The 14424-nt window shown below is 36.9% G+C and overlaps 1 protein-coding gene across 4 annotated transcripts in view; it reads right to left on the reverse strand.

Annotated features, from left to right (window-relative positions):
• The window catches only part of ADAMTSL1 (ADAMTS like 1), a 784967-nt gene that overhangs the window by 130622 nt on the left and 639921 nt on the right, over positions 1–14424 (reverse strand). For all 4 annotated transcript variants that reach the window (XM_075210866.1, XM_075210846.1, XM_075210837.1 and 1 more), the window contains 2 exons: positions 6834–6908; positions 3190–3347 (listed from right to left, as the gene is read on the reverse strand). In XM_075210866.1, coding sequence (XP_075066967.1) covers positions 3190–3347; positions 6834–6908 — 233 coding nt within the window. The remainder of the gene's footprint in view (positions 1–3189; positions 3348–6833; positions 6909–14424) is intronic.

Genomic DNA, 14424 nt, shown 5'->3' on the forward strand with positions numbered 1-14424 from the left:
GGGGGAGGATGCTGCAGGCCCAGGCCTCCACCAAGAGGTGGCCATCATTTTGAGACTGGATCGGACTCCAGTCCCATCCACTGCCCCATCAGAACTAGACTGTGTGGACTAATACCTTCCCAAACATCAGCCTTGGGGGATGGGGGCAAAGTTGTTATACGGTCAGATATTATTTACACATATATTAACATCACTTGTATATTATAAGCTGATATTTAATGTAGAGAAGTATTTAAAATACAAATAAAAACATTGCAATTAGTACAGACGAAAATGGTTGCCTCACATATATAGCTGGTGGATCAACTTTAATGGTCTATTTTATATGTATTATTTAATTTACCATAGATTATTGCACTGAACGGGCTGTGAGATGAGACACCATACTAGTCCCATTTACACTTGCATAGTTTGACTTTATTTGTATTTTCCTGTTTTGTTTTCTGAAAATGTCCCAGAAAAACCCATATACTGTATATAAATCACGTTCCCTTTGGCCACATCTCACAGGAAGTGTGTTCCTCTCTATTGCAACAACTTTGTCAAGAGCCACCAACAAACCTGCAAATTTCTACCTTCTGCCCAGAGCAAAAGTAATGTTTTTAGTAACCACTAATGAGGCAGCAGCTGTGTGGAGAGTGAACGGTTCACAAATACACACAATTGTGAGTGAAAAAGGTGTTTGGCATTCAGTCAAAAATGCTTTATGCAGAATAATTTGAAGGAGGCTATAAAAAATGAGGGAAAAGCAGGACTTTGAGAAGCAGTCTCTGGAAACTGACCTGTAATGATTAACTTGTAAAATTTGGATGGTTTTCACTCTCTATCCCCACAGAATGTTACATTAAGTAGCTTTATTTATGTAGCTATAAAACAGACAGCAAAAACAAAATCTAACAAATAATACTCATTCTTAATAAGGGATTGTCTATTACATTAATGCAAATTGTGTTAGCATAATTATGAATTAGAGGGTAAATAACCATTTAATATATGACACATAATGACGACACACAGTCACTAGTAACACATAACACACCATGTGGCTGTGGATCCCATGACACCAAAGAAATATCTTGGACTCAATACAACACTTACAGTTATATGGCTGAAGGCTTCACAAGGTCTTTATGACCTTCTTAAAAAGCTTTCATTTTATTGTGATTCCCAAATGCTGCATTTTTTTCTTGCGGTTCCAACAGAATGTATGTATTTCTTCCAGCAATATGTTTTAGATTACCTTAAACAATCCAAATAACATTTTTAATGGGAAACAACTCAGTTGCATCTGCCAACACTGTACAAAGTCAAACCACTGTACGCTGCACCTAGTGATCCCAAGAAAGCTAGTGATGAATTGTGCTGCTTCGCTTATTTTTTATCACACAAGGTATTTTGTTGGTAACTACTAAGTATTGTTTGGCGCTGAACAACAAGTGGCTTAAGATCATAGCAGGGGGGAGAAATAATGGTCTGCATAATGCCCAATACTGCTTTCTATCTGCAAACATCTCCAAGAACCTTTCATTGTCTGGCTTTGGTGAAAAATGACACTATTTATTGTTGGTCTACAATGTTACAGAGGAAGACATCTATTTCAGACTCCAACATAAAAACTACCTGCTTAGCTAAACTCTTTTCCTCATCTAGAGTACAAAATGGCCTCATTCCTGCCATCAATGACCAACCGATTCAATTTTATACCAGAGAATAAATCAAGACCTGGTTTTTGGCTTAATACTATGAATTATGAGTACACAAAACACTACATAGCTTAAGAACCTACTATGGATCGTACGGACAATCAACCTACACATTTACACAGCAAATGTGTCACAGTGCTAGAAAGGTGATAGATCAAGTAGCTTTTTTTTTTAGCTATCAGCATAAATAAACAGATGTTCTGTATATTTATATGCATGTGCTTTATTTAGCTATTTCAATACTTTTATTACAAAGTCACATCGGCCAATAACCAGGATATTTTTTCTAGATTAGAAACAGAAATTTGACAGATATTGTCTGCTTTTTTCTAACATTTTAAAATAATTTCAAGGAACACTATGCAGGTTCATCTAAGCATGCTACACACAATACTGTATAGGATGGTGCTGCCTTGGTTGCACATTTCTGCAAACTTGGGGTGGTCCCTTAAAATTAGTGATAACTGGATACACATGCAGCCATTCGTGGGGTAAACATTCCACATTCCAAGATTGCTGTCTATCAATTCAGCAAGACATCACTGAAACACTTCATAATCAACATTCCCAAAACCAATATTCAAGAGGCATTGGTTCTTACTGAATTGACAGGCTGGATTCTCATAAAATATTGGCTGAGCGGCAAATGGGGATTCACTCTGAACAGGCTACAGATGTTTTTCACTTTGCACACACAGTGACATGGACTTGGAAGAAGAGGTTATATCTAGTCACAAAATGGGTACAGTTCCGAACTAGGGGCCTGATTCATTAAAGATCTTAACTTGAGAAACTTCTTATTTCAGTCTCCTGGACAAAACCATGTTACAATGCAAGGGGTGCAAATTAGTTTTCTGTTTTGCACATAAGTTAAATACTGATTGTTTTTTCATGTAGCACACAAATATCAACTTTAAATTTCAGTGTACAAATAAGCTATCAAGTATTTGTGTGCTACATGAAAAAACAGTCAGTATTTAACTTATGTGCAAAACAGAATACTAATTTGCACCCCTTGCATTGTAACATGGTTTTGTCCAGGAGACTGAAATAAGAAGTTTCTCAAGGTAAGATCCTTAATGAATCAGGCCCTAAGAAACTAAAAATCACTCTTGAAAGACAAAGTAGACTGGAGTAAGGTATGCTCACTACTCATCTGTTGAAAGATGGCTGATAGAACGCAGAATAAAATTTCAGTCAGCCAAAGTTACTGGTTCATGTTTTTCATGCAAAAGTAATTTGAAATATAAGACTGGTAAAGTATGCTGGAACCACAAAATAAACACCATTACATAGTTTTTGCATAAGTGGCAAAAAACCACAGACAAGTTTTCATATTGTATTCAGACTGACCAAACCAGGATGAGAACTAGTAATCTACATTCCACTAGATGGAAACAAGGCTAATTATGCAAATCTGGAATAGTGCCAAGAAGATTATACAGAGCTGGTTTGGAGTAAAAGCTACTGGCTGTTTCCATCTTACCTTTACTGAAAAGTCTGCAGAAAGAGGACCGGCCATCCTGAGGATTTCTTTATCAGGAAATCTCTGGAAATCGACAGTAGTGTTGTCCACAACAAAAGAACCAGTGTTGCTGAGGCTGTTCTCGCCTTTTAAACCTTGCAAAGTTTTGGTTTCCAGGTCTGAAATTATAAACATTCAACAGTTTGCAGATGCATCTCTGAAAGTAGTTCTGTAATTTATGTATTAGTACTTACTAAATCCAGTGCTGATACTAGAAATATACAAAATGATTGCAACAGAGAACAAGTGGAAAGAGAAATACTGGAGCAAACGATTTCATTGATAGGTCCTGACTACAAATTTTGAAATATTGCCTTAATTTTGTAGGCATCTGGTGGTAAATGTATCAAGCTGAGAGTTTTCCGGCGGGTTTGAAAAACCAATCAGATTCTAGCTATCATTTATTTAGTACATTCTGAAAAATAGCTAGAATCTGATTGGTTGCTATAGGCAACATCTCCACTTTTCAAACCTGCCGGAAAACTCTCAGCTTGATACATTTACCGCCTGGAAGGAAGGCCAGAGTTGAAATTGATTAAACCTGGTTACGAAGCAGAAGTAACAAAACTGTATTTTTTTAAATATCGCTCACAATAATTAGGGAGGTTATTTGTATGTGTTATGGGTGATTTATATGAATGATTATATGATACTAGCAGGGTAACCTGACGTTGCAGGGTCCGATTCGTAATGTGTAGCAGTTTTTATATATTAGCAGATTATTTAGTAAGTAGACCAAAAATGCTACTTAGAAAATAAGATTTGTTGCGTTGTTGTTGTTATGTTGTATTGTGGCGAGATTTCTTTCCCGCAAACAATTACTTACAATCAAAAAATTATGCTTTAAATACTTGTCACTCTGACGCTTTGTCACATTGTCGTTATGTGCACTAATAGGTTCATTTTCGCTACTAAATAACTATGTAAGACTTATCAGCTTTACCTTGAGAGCTGTGGAAGAAATTCGCCAACAAACAAACAAACTTCTTATTTTATATATATAGAAGATGCATTATTGCCCATTTATTAATGCGCAAGTAATTAGTGTGTATTAGTAATTGTGTGATGTCAATTCTGATATTTATGTCATTATTATCTTGATTTTAAAAACTGTGACATGCAACTCGCCCATTTGTTACTATTATAAATACTGCATTGTCAAGTTACCAAAGCTATGCAATAGCAGTGTTACTGACAGTGTTCCTATGTGGTTGTGATTATATGTATAACGAGTAAATAGCATTCAGGATTGAAACGTGCTGTCAGCCTTACAGGACAGTATACTAGAAGCATCTTTTATTGTTTTATGTATCAAAATAATTTAGAAACATTTGTCATAGAAATGTCGGGAGAGAAAAGAGGAAAATCTGAGTTATGGCAATATAAACAATAATTTGTCTCGTCTGTTGTAACTTTCACATTATACATCTTTGGATTAAGTCATTTTGGAGCATGGTGGCTTAGTGGTTAGCACTTCTGCCTTACAGCACTGGGGTCATGAGTTCAATTCCCAACTATGGCCTTTTCTGTGAGGAGTTTGTATGTTCTCCCCGTGTTTGCGTGGGTTTCCTCCGGGTGCTCCGGTTTCCCCCCACACTCCAAAAACATACTAGTAGGTTAATTGGCTGCTATCAAATTCACCCTAGTCTGTGTGTGTCTGTCTGTGTCTGTGTCTGTTAGGGAATTTAGACTGTAAGCTCCAATGGGGCAGGGACTGATGTGAGTGAGTTCTCTGTACAGCGCTGCGGAATTAGTAGCACTATATAAATAAATGGTGATGATGATGATGATGATGATGATGATGATGATTTTACACCCATTTTAGCAAAGGTATTCTATTTTAACAACCATTTGTGACTAAGAAATACCAACATTTATAATACTGCATGCATTAAGAATTAAGTAGCTTCCCAATGTAAGGGCTGCATGTGTTCTCCGAGTACATATACTGTATATTTATACTACGCTACTTTTATCTAAATCTTTATAGAAAAGAAACAGAGTTGATTATAACTAGCACTGCTAATTTGGCATATCCCAGTTACCATACTGCTTTTATCATACTGTAAATGGATACTTTTTATTTACCCATTTTATATGCCACAAATACCACAAGTCACGTTGTAATGTTACTTAACTGTATAGGATTACATCTTCTACACTAGACTGTGCGCACTGCTCACTTCCACATACTGAACGTTAAGGTTTAGCTACATATTACACGCTATCTGAGGGAGCATTGAGTTTTTCCTTACAGCTATCTGACTGAACCAAGTGATTACAAGGTGCTAATCCCTCCAAACCGTTCTATTTCAGAATGCCAAATGTGAATGAATGCATAAATCTAACAGCTGCCATTAGCAGATATACTATACTTCGGCTTCATGCCGTGCCAGAAAAACTCAGCAGTACTCGAAAAGAAAATCACCAACCACTCCATCCTCCTTCTTGTCATCTAACATCATTTCATGGTAGCATTGCGAGTAGGACAGGTTTGCCTAAAGCAAGACTTCTTGACATGAATTTTTTTCTTTGTAGGTAATTGTGTAAAAAAAAAAAAAGTAAACACAGAATCGTTTTCAGAAAATGTTGTCACCTACTAGCACTCTAATGATGTGCTGTACAAGGCTAACCTTCATATGGAATACAACCCCGAAGGCTTCGAATTTCCTGTTTCCACAAGTCATTTCCTTCCTACTTGAATTTTGGCAGAAAAGGTAACACTTGCACCAATTGTTTTTAGAAAGTTTTTATTTCTACTGTTAAAGGTTTGGTTCGTCTGGCAGATTTTCTCCAGTGCATTTCACAGTTTATCTTTTAACAAATATATACTATAGTGGTGAGAGTCAATAGCTGCTTGTTTCCACTATTATACTTTGCCTATAACAACAGTTCCCTAGTCACGTCTCCAGCAATTCTAACTGGAGCAAGAATATCCAGTGATTTAGTAACGCGGTGCTAAGAATTAACACTATACGAGTGCAAAGTTAATACTTCCTTAATGCTTAGATTACAGAGGTTGCAAACATTAGTCAAAATGTTGTCTATCAGTAAAACAAAGATTGAATCAGTAAAATATAGCATGTTACTTATATTGCTAAAAATACACTTTACATGCATTACACTTGGTTGTTTCACATGAGAGCGGTCAATACCTTCTGTTTTCTGAGATACTTGGGGGTATATTTACTAAACTGCGGGTTTGAAAAAGTGGAGATGTTGCCTATAGCAACCAATCAGACTCTAGCTGTCATTTTGTAGAAGTACTAAACAAATGACAGCTAAAGTCTGATTTGTTGCTATAGGCAACATCTCTAGTTTTTCAAACCCGCAGTTTAGTAAATATACCCCTTTGTCTTCTAGATTGCTGATAGCTACTGGATAATATTCTTAATTTTACCTAAATATATTAGTAAAAATTGGTGGATGTCAAAAAATATTCATGAAAATTTCAGTAAAATGATTTTTAACAGTTGGCCACGCTGGTTAGTGGGATTTATCACAATGTAAAAAAAATACTTTGTCTGTAGATGATCGTTTTATCCACCAAATTATGAAAGAATATTAAATATTTGACAGAAACATATTGTAATGATTATACTTACACAAGTGATCGGGACCTTTAAGCACCAGCCGAATGTGTCTACTTCCATATGGTATGACAACCACTGTTTCATCCACTATAGACACAAAGAAAATACAGATGGACATCTATTTAGGCACTCTTTCTAACATTAATTATTCCTTTAAAAAATGTAATGGTTTTAATAGCAGAATGCATGTATATTAATTATTTTCCATAACTGTGCAGTAAATAAGTATTTTAAAGTAATACTTTAATTGAATTTATCAATAGAATTCATGTGTACAAAGTAAATATATTCAAAGCAATTCTGTTTGTTATATGGATATTGTAAGTCATTATTGCTTTGTATAATTTGTTACAGATATTCTTTCAGATTTCTCATTTTACCAGCATTCAATTAAAGCTACATTCCCATGAAAAAATCAGTTTGCTTTTTTTTAACATAAATCACTGTGGCAAGCTATGAGAAGAATGTATTTAACATTTTCCCTTGTTTTTTTCTATCCAAGCTGTTATTAATGATTTAAGATTCTGTACTATCATGGCAACCACAGTCACATGGCACATGAAGTAGTTAGCAGAGTGGATATGGAACGCCCCTCTGTGCTCTATCTGCAATGCGACATCCTTCTTCTCCCCCCTCTGCCAATACATGACATGCTGAGAACTGTGAGCCTGAGTCTGTGTAGCAGATTGAAGGTGTCTGCCAGCCATTTTTGTTTGCCAGAGAGCTTTTAAAAAGGAGATAAATATTTGAAGGAGGATAGCTAAGAAAATCATATACATACTTAAGAGGTAACTTGCAATATAAGGGGAAACAAAAACTTCTTTGTGAGATTGCTGCTTTAATTTCTCAGTATTGGTATTGCATTCAGGCATTTACAATTTGCATATAATGTACATAATTCAAGGTGCATATGAAAATGTTTTTTTTTTCACATGAAGGTAAAACAAAAATCAAGAAGCATATAATTAATCCTACATCTGAGAGTCTATTTGGGGATATCTCTATCAGCTTTCCACATCTGTAATTTTCCCCCTTGTTACTTTGCAACTTTACTCAAGTTCCAAAGCAAATTTTAAATCTTTCTAAATATTTTGGTGGGACTGAGGTCTGGTTTTTTAATAAGACACTTCAGGACAATGATTATTTTGCATTTAAGCCAGTGTGACTTTTGCTATATGCTTTGGGTTGTTGTCTTCTGCATTATAAATCGTTTCCAAGCCCTAAGTCTCTTGCAGACAGCAGCAGGTTTTCCTCCAAGATTTGACTATATTTTACTCTATTCATTTTGCCATCTAATTTGACAAGTTTAGCTGAAGCAGAGGAGCTTCCACATATTATTATGCTCCTGCCATCATACTGCACGGTAGGGATAGTGTTCTTGGGATGATGTGCAGAATTAGGCTTGGACCAAACATAACGCCAAGGGGCATATTCAATTACGTTTCCGGTCCACGGTAACTCGCGTTACCGCAGAACCTGCGCAGTATTGACGGTAATATTGTATCGCAATAATGTGGATTAACTTCGCAACCCTATGGAGTGCGAATGAAATTCCACGTTATTGCGGTACCGTGGATTAACTTCGCGGCCCGTTCTGGCGCAATCCCGCGGACCGGAAACGTAATTGAATATGCCCCCAAGAGTTCAAGGTAAAAAATTCATCAGATCATAGACTCTTTCTCCACTTTATATGTATGTTTGCCACATTGTTTCTAACTGAACATGTTTTTGCCCTCCTTCCATAAAATGCAGAATAGTGAAGTGGACCAGTTATTGTGGTCCAATGGACAGTTCCTCCAATCTTTGCCATGGAAAACGCTATTCTGCCACAGGCCTCATGATGACCTCCCTAAAATCTATCCTTATGTGTGATCTCAGTTTTGGCTGAGGGCCTGCTCTAAATTTTCAGTTGAGCCATATTCTATGATGAAACTAACTGAGGGCTTGGGGATTATAAAAAGCATTTGAAATCTTCTTCATCTTATTTTTTTTGTGCAAAAGCAGTACAATATACAAGACATACAGTTAGACCTGGTAATTAGCTCACATTGGTAAAGAACAAAAATGCAACCAAACAATATAAACAAATTATCCGAGAGACAGAGGAAATAGAAAAAGTATTGCGCATGGTGAATGTAACAGTAGAACGGTCCAGGGGCAGATGTAGAAGGGAGTGGGGGTGTCAGGGGAAGGAAGTGACTATGAGAGTAAAGTCAATTCAAGAGGTTCCGGTAAGTGAGGCATCACGATAAGTATTCCACGTGTCCCACATATTGTGAAAGGAAGTGATCATATTATTCTGGAGACTGGTAATGTATTCCATTTTGGAAATAAACCATATGCGATTTATAACTTCTTGGCGGGAAGGGGGAGGGATTTATATTTTTTCCCAGTTCCTTCATCTTATTTTTAAGGATTTGCTTTAATGTTCTTTGATCTTCATGGTGAAGCTCTTGCTTGGAAATGCACTAAATGTGGGACTGCTCAGAAACCAAATTATTTATTTTTAGGTGAATTTAAGCACTTTAATTGTATGAATACACAGGTGGTCTCCAGTCAATTAATCATGTGACCTATGAAGTCAACTAACTGCACAAACCTTAATTTAGGTGTAGCAAAAGGAGTGAATAGTTATGTAGACAATTATTATCTGTTTTGCATTTGTAATTTATTAAGAAAACAATTTAGAGGGTTTTTCTACAGACGGGTTGATCAGTGGTAAGAACTTCCCAAATGAATCGATTTTTATTCCATGCTGTAAGAAAAATGGTGAATGTTTTTTATAGTCACTACATACTATAATAATATGATATAATGTATGGACAGAAAAATTATTAAGAATCAGAGTTATATTGACACCTTCTATATACAGTTTGTAGCAAAATCCAACAGCCTAACTCAGTTTATACAAACAAGGCTGTGGATAAAACATTTTATTTTTTGCTGACATGGAAAAACATATTATAATCAGGTAAGGAAATAGCATAATTAAAAGCACCTTTTAAGAAAATACTGTGCCACTGAAAGGTCAAAACAATCCTGAAATAACCAATGCTTTTGCCTTCTGAGATTTAGATTTATACATGTTTTTATACACAAAAGTCCCTAAAGAGTTCTTCTGTTTAAGAGTTGTGTAGATTTCATGTGCTTTTCCAAGTACGACAGTCTCCATTTTACACCCTCCCCTGCATTCAGACCCCTGCATTTGTCTTAAATTAGGGAAACATTAAAATAACTGTTCACAAGGTTTACATTAGATGCAATGTGAAAATGAACTAGGCCATTCATTTCTTCCGGTGTTGGATGAAGTCAAGCAAAGAGCAAAAAAATAAAAGCTTAAAAGGTTTCCCTGTCCATAAAGAGAGCAACGGTGCTATATTTATCACATAAATAATGATCTTATCTCTGGGAACCAATCCAAAACAAGTCAGCATCAAACAAGAAAAGATTCTATTCATGAGCATACAAGCATTTTGATACAGTTACTCTTAAACTTGGCAGTGTTACTGGTGGTCAGCAAATGCCCCCTTCCAATCACCACTTCACATATTTATATGATATGTCAAAGTTTGAATGTTTTACTAAAAGGTTATAGGGGCTTTATTTAACTGTAATAAAAAATATTTTCAAAATAGGTTATTTAACGAGTAAAAGTGGTACATTTTTTGGCCCCTTTCTAACAACTTTAGGCAGTTTTACACTTTCTTCAATAGATTACTATGTAAACACATACACAAAAACACACACTAAGATCCATTATTGTCAGAAGCCTACTAATATATTTCTAGACTGTGGGAGCACCCAGAGGAAACCCACGCAAACATTAGGAAAACATATAAACTTCACAAAGATAGCGGCCTGGTTGGAACTTGAACCCATGACCCCACTGCTGTGAGTCAGGAATGCCAACCACTGTATCACGCCATGCCGCCCTAGTCATTGAGTTTTTCTCATCTCGCAATGCATAATCCTTTGAATTGTAGCTTTCTTAGCAGAGAAGTTAGTAAGGTGTGTGTTTTATGAATCATTTACTGTTAAATAGATCCTCCTTTGTTAAGTACAGGTTCATTCAAATCTGTAGCAGTAAAAATTCTTCCTTTCTCTGTTTCACCTAAGACAGGTTCCATGGCTCAGGTGACTAGCATGGCAATCAGGACATTTAACATGCTATTAAACATGGTAATTGTAGCAACTGCTGTGCTACTGATCCATATCAGCACACTACACCAGTGGGGCTGGTGCTACTTGTGTGTGCCGTGGAGGGAGGATTATATTTTCTTGCACCAGGCTTTGAATAGCCTATGTATAATAAATAAGAACTTGTCACAGAGGTGAACAGTTCTACTAGTCTAGGTGGTCCTAGGTAGGCCAAACACTGATAAATTCTGTAGCCCAGTTTGGTTACAGTGTTTTTTATTGGACAGACACTACTCTATATCCGATTCCACAATTGATTGTTCTGAATGATCAAAATATGAACCAATCAGAATTATTACAAATCAGACGGGCTGGTGATGCCCATCAGAACATATGTTACCTTGAAGTGGTCAGAGCTCCCTTTACTCAACAACTATGATCTAATCTCAAAGCACTGTTCCTTATATAGAGAGAACACAAGACATTGAAAATGATAGAACAGGAAAAAGTATAGGAACTAGTTATATAGAATGGCATACAAAGCTCTGATAAAAAAAAGTGCAGTTACAAAATGGAAAGACGTGAGACTAAGGAAAAGACCATGGATAACCACAATGATTCTAACAGGGGAGTATATGAAAGAGATGTAGCAACATTTTTGAAAGACCCATTCCCCTCCAGGGCATTTACCAACTTTTCTCCATCACTAAAGATATAACCACTAAGAACTGCCTGATCCCAAAACAATACTTGTGGGCCGCACAGTGGCCTAGTGGTTAGCACTTCTGCCTCACAGCGCTGGGGTCATGAGTTCAATTCCCGACCATGGCCTTATCTGTGTGGAGTTTGTATCTTCTCCCTGTGTTTGCGTGGGTTTCCTCCGGGTGCTCCGGTTTCCTCTCACAATCCAAAAACATACTGGTAGGTTAATTGGCTGCTATTAAAATGAATTGGCTGCTATCAAAATTGACCCTAGTCTCTGTCTGTCTGTCCCCCCTCTCTGTCTGTCTGTGTGTGTGAGTATGTGTCTATATTAGGGAATTTAGACTGTAAGCTCCAATAGGGCAGGGACTGATGTGAATGAGTTCTCTGTACAGCACTGCGGAATTAGTGGCGCTATATAAATAAATGATGATGATGATGATGATACTCAAAAACCTAATAATAATGGAGTATCTTTACCAATTTGACTCAGGCGCTTCAACTGTTTATACATTCCTTTAATTCTGAGTACCTGCAGCTGAGACCCGCAGCAATACTGGTTAACGCAATAGTTACTTTCTTCAGCTAATGTCCCACAGAAATTATTTAAGCCTTAGTGCTACATACTGTTTAGCTACATGTAAGCGCGGAGATCCTATCACACAAGCATGAATTGTAGAACTTATTAGCATTGCCTATTTTCTATTTTCACACACCAAGTGTAAGTGCTGAGTCCTACAGGCTAAAATTCATGGGTGCGCAAATCTCCTATGTGACATTAACTTTAGATTTCAATGTTCATTTTACTGCATTTTCTATCCTTAGAAAAAATTATATCCATAACTAGCCCATTAGTAGAAAATTTTACCAGTAGAAAGTTTACTTATAACTAGAGATGGTCACTGACCCCCGTGTTTTGGTTTTGGATTCGGTTTTGGATCTGGATTACCGTCGTGTTTTGGTTTTGGTTTTGGTTTTGCAAAACCGCCATTGCGTGTTTTGGTTTTGGTTTTGTTTGGTTTTGTTTTGCTATTTTTTTGGAAAATCCATGTTTTTGGGCCTAAATTAACCCAATTTAGTGCTCCAACTGTTTTAGAGACAAGTAATCTAATTGTTGAGGTAATAAATCATCCAAAAAAACAGTTTAATTCTTCGTTGGTAGGCCTATTCTACACACAAAACAGATTGTCTTCCTCTCCATCTATGCATATTGGCAATGCAGCCATCGTCTTTGAATGTATATTACACCCTACACTTATAGTTAAATATGTAAAGAAATGGAAAAACCCAGTTTGGTTTCTGTCTCTCAAGGCCCCCCTCCACTTGTATAAAATACCAAAAAATTCAGCCATTATAGACTGTACAATATTAATTGACATGGAGAAAGCCAGTTTGGTTTCTGTCTCTCAAGGCCCCCCTCCACTTGTATAAAATACCAAAAAATTCAGCCATTATAGACTGTACAATATTAATTGACATGGAGAAAGCCAGTTTGGTTTCTGTCTCTCAAGGCCCCCCTCCACTTGTATAAAATACCAAAAAATTCAGCCATTATAGACTGTACAATATTAATTGACATGGAGAAAGACAGTTTGGTTTCTGTCTCTCTAGGCCCCCCTCCACTTGTATAAAATACTAAAAAATTCAGCCATTATAGACTGTACAATATTAATTGACATGGAGAAAGACAGTTTGGGGTCACTCTGTCTCTCTAGGCCCCCCTCCACTTGTATAAAATACCAAAAAATTCAGCCATTATAGACTGTACAATATTAATTGACATGGAAAAAGCCAGTTTGGTTTCTGTCTCTCTAGGCCCCCCTCCACTTGTATAAAATACCCAAAAATTCAGCCATTATAGACTGTACAATATTAATTGACATGGAGAAAGACAGTTTGGTTTCTGTCTCTCTAGGCCCCCCTCCACTTGTATAAAATACTAAAAAATTCAGCCATTATAGACTGTACAATATTAATTGACATGGAGAAAGACAGTTTGGGGTCACTCTGTCTCTCTAGGCCCCCCTCCACTTGTATAAAATACCAAAAAATTCAGCCATTATAGACTGTACAATATTAATTGACATGGAAAAAGCCAGTTTGGTTTCTGTCTCTCTAGGCCCCCCTCCACTTGTATAAAATACCCAAAAATTCAGCCATTATAGACTGTACAATATTATGAAAAATGGACAAAGCCAGTTTAGGGTCACTCTGTCTATGACACCCTACCCTTAAGAATAAATTGCCCTAACAGCAGCCTTTCAAGATGGTATGTGATATGGAAATGCCACAAGTCCCTTTCCTCTTTGGGGGTAGATTGCACCCTACACTTACATAGAAAGTTTTAAAAAGATGTTATCGGCATCATCTTCAGCTTAATCCTCACCCTCATCAGTGTGTACGTCATCATCACAGACTATCAATTCATCGCCGCTTGAATCCGCCATTAGAGAACAGTCAGTGCTTGGATGTCTTGGATGGTGAAGGCCTTCCTCGTGGAAGATGTAGTTCATTTTTATAAACATCATTTTCTCCACATTTTTGGGAAGTAACCTTCTACGGCGATCACTGACTAAGTTCCCTGCTGTGCTGAACACTCGTTGTCACGGGCACTAGGAGTCTTTACCCAGGGATCACCAGGTGATAGGCTTACCAGAGCAGTATAGGTGGTAATATGGTACTCTGGTAGCAGGGTGATCACGGAACAGGAAATAGCAGATGATGAGATGCTCAGGAAAGTCTATGACTAGCAGCACTGGCAATA

This window comes from Mixophyes fleayi, chromosome 1 (genome assembly GCF_038048845.1).
Source record: "Mixophyes fleayi isolate aMixFle1 chromosome 1, aMixFle1.hap1, whole genome shotgun sequence".
NCBI classification, from domain to species: Eukaryota; Metazoa; Chordata; class Amphibia; order Anura; family Limnodynastidae; genus Mixophyes; species Mixophyes fleayi.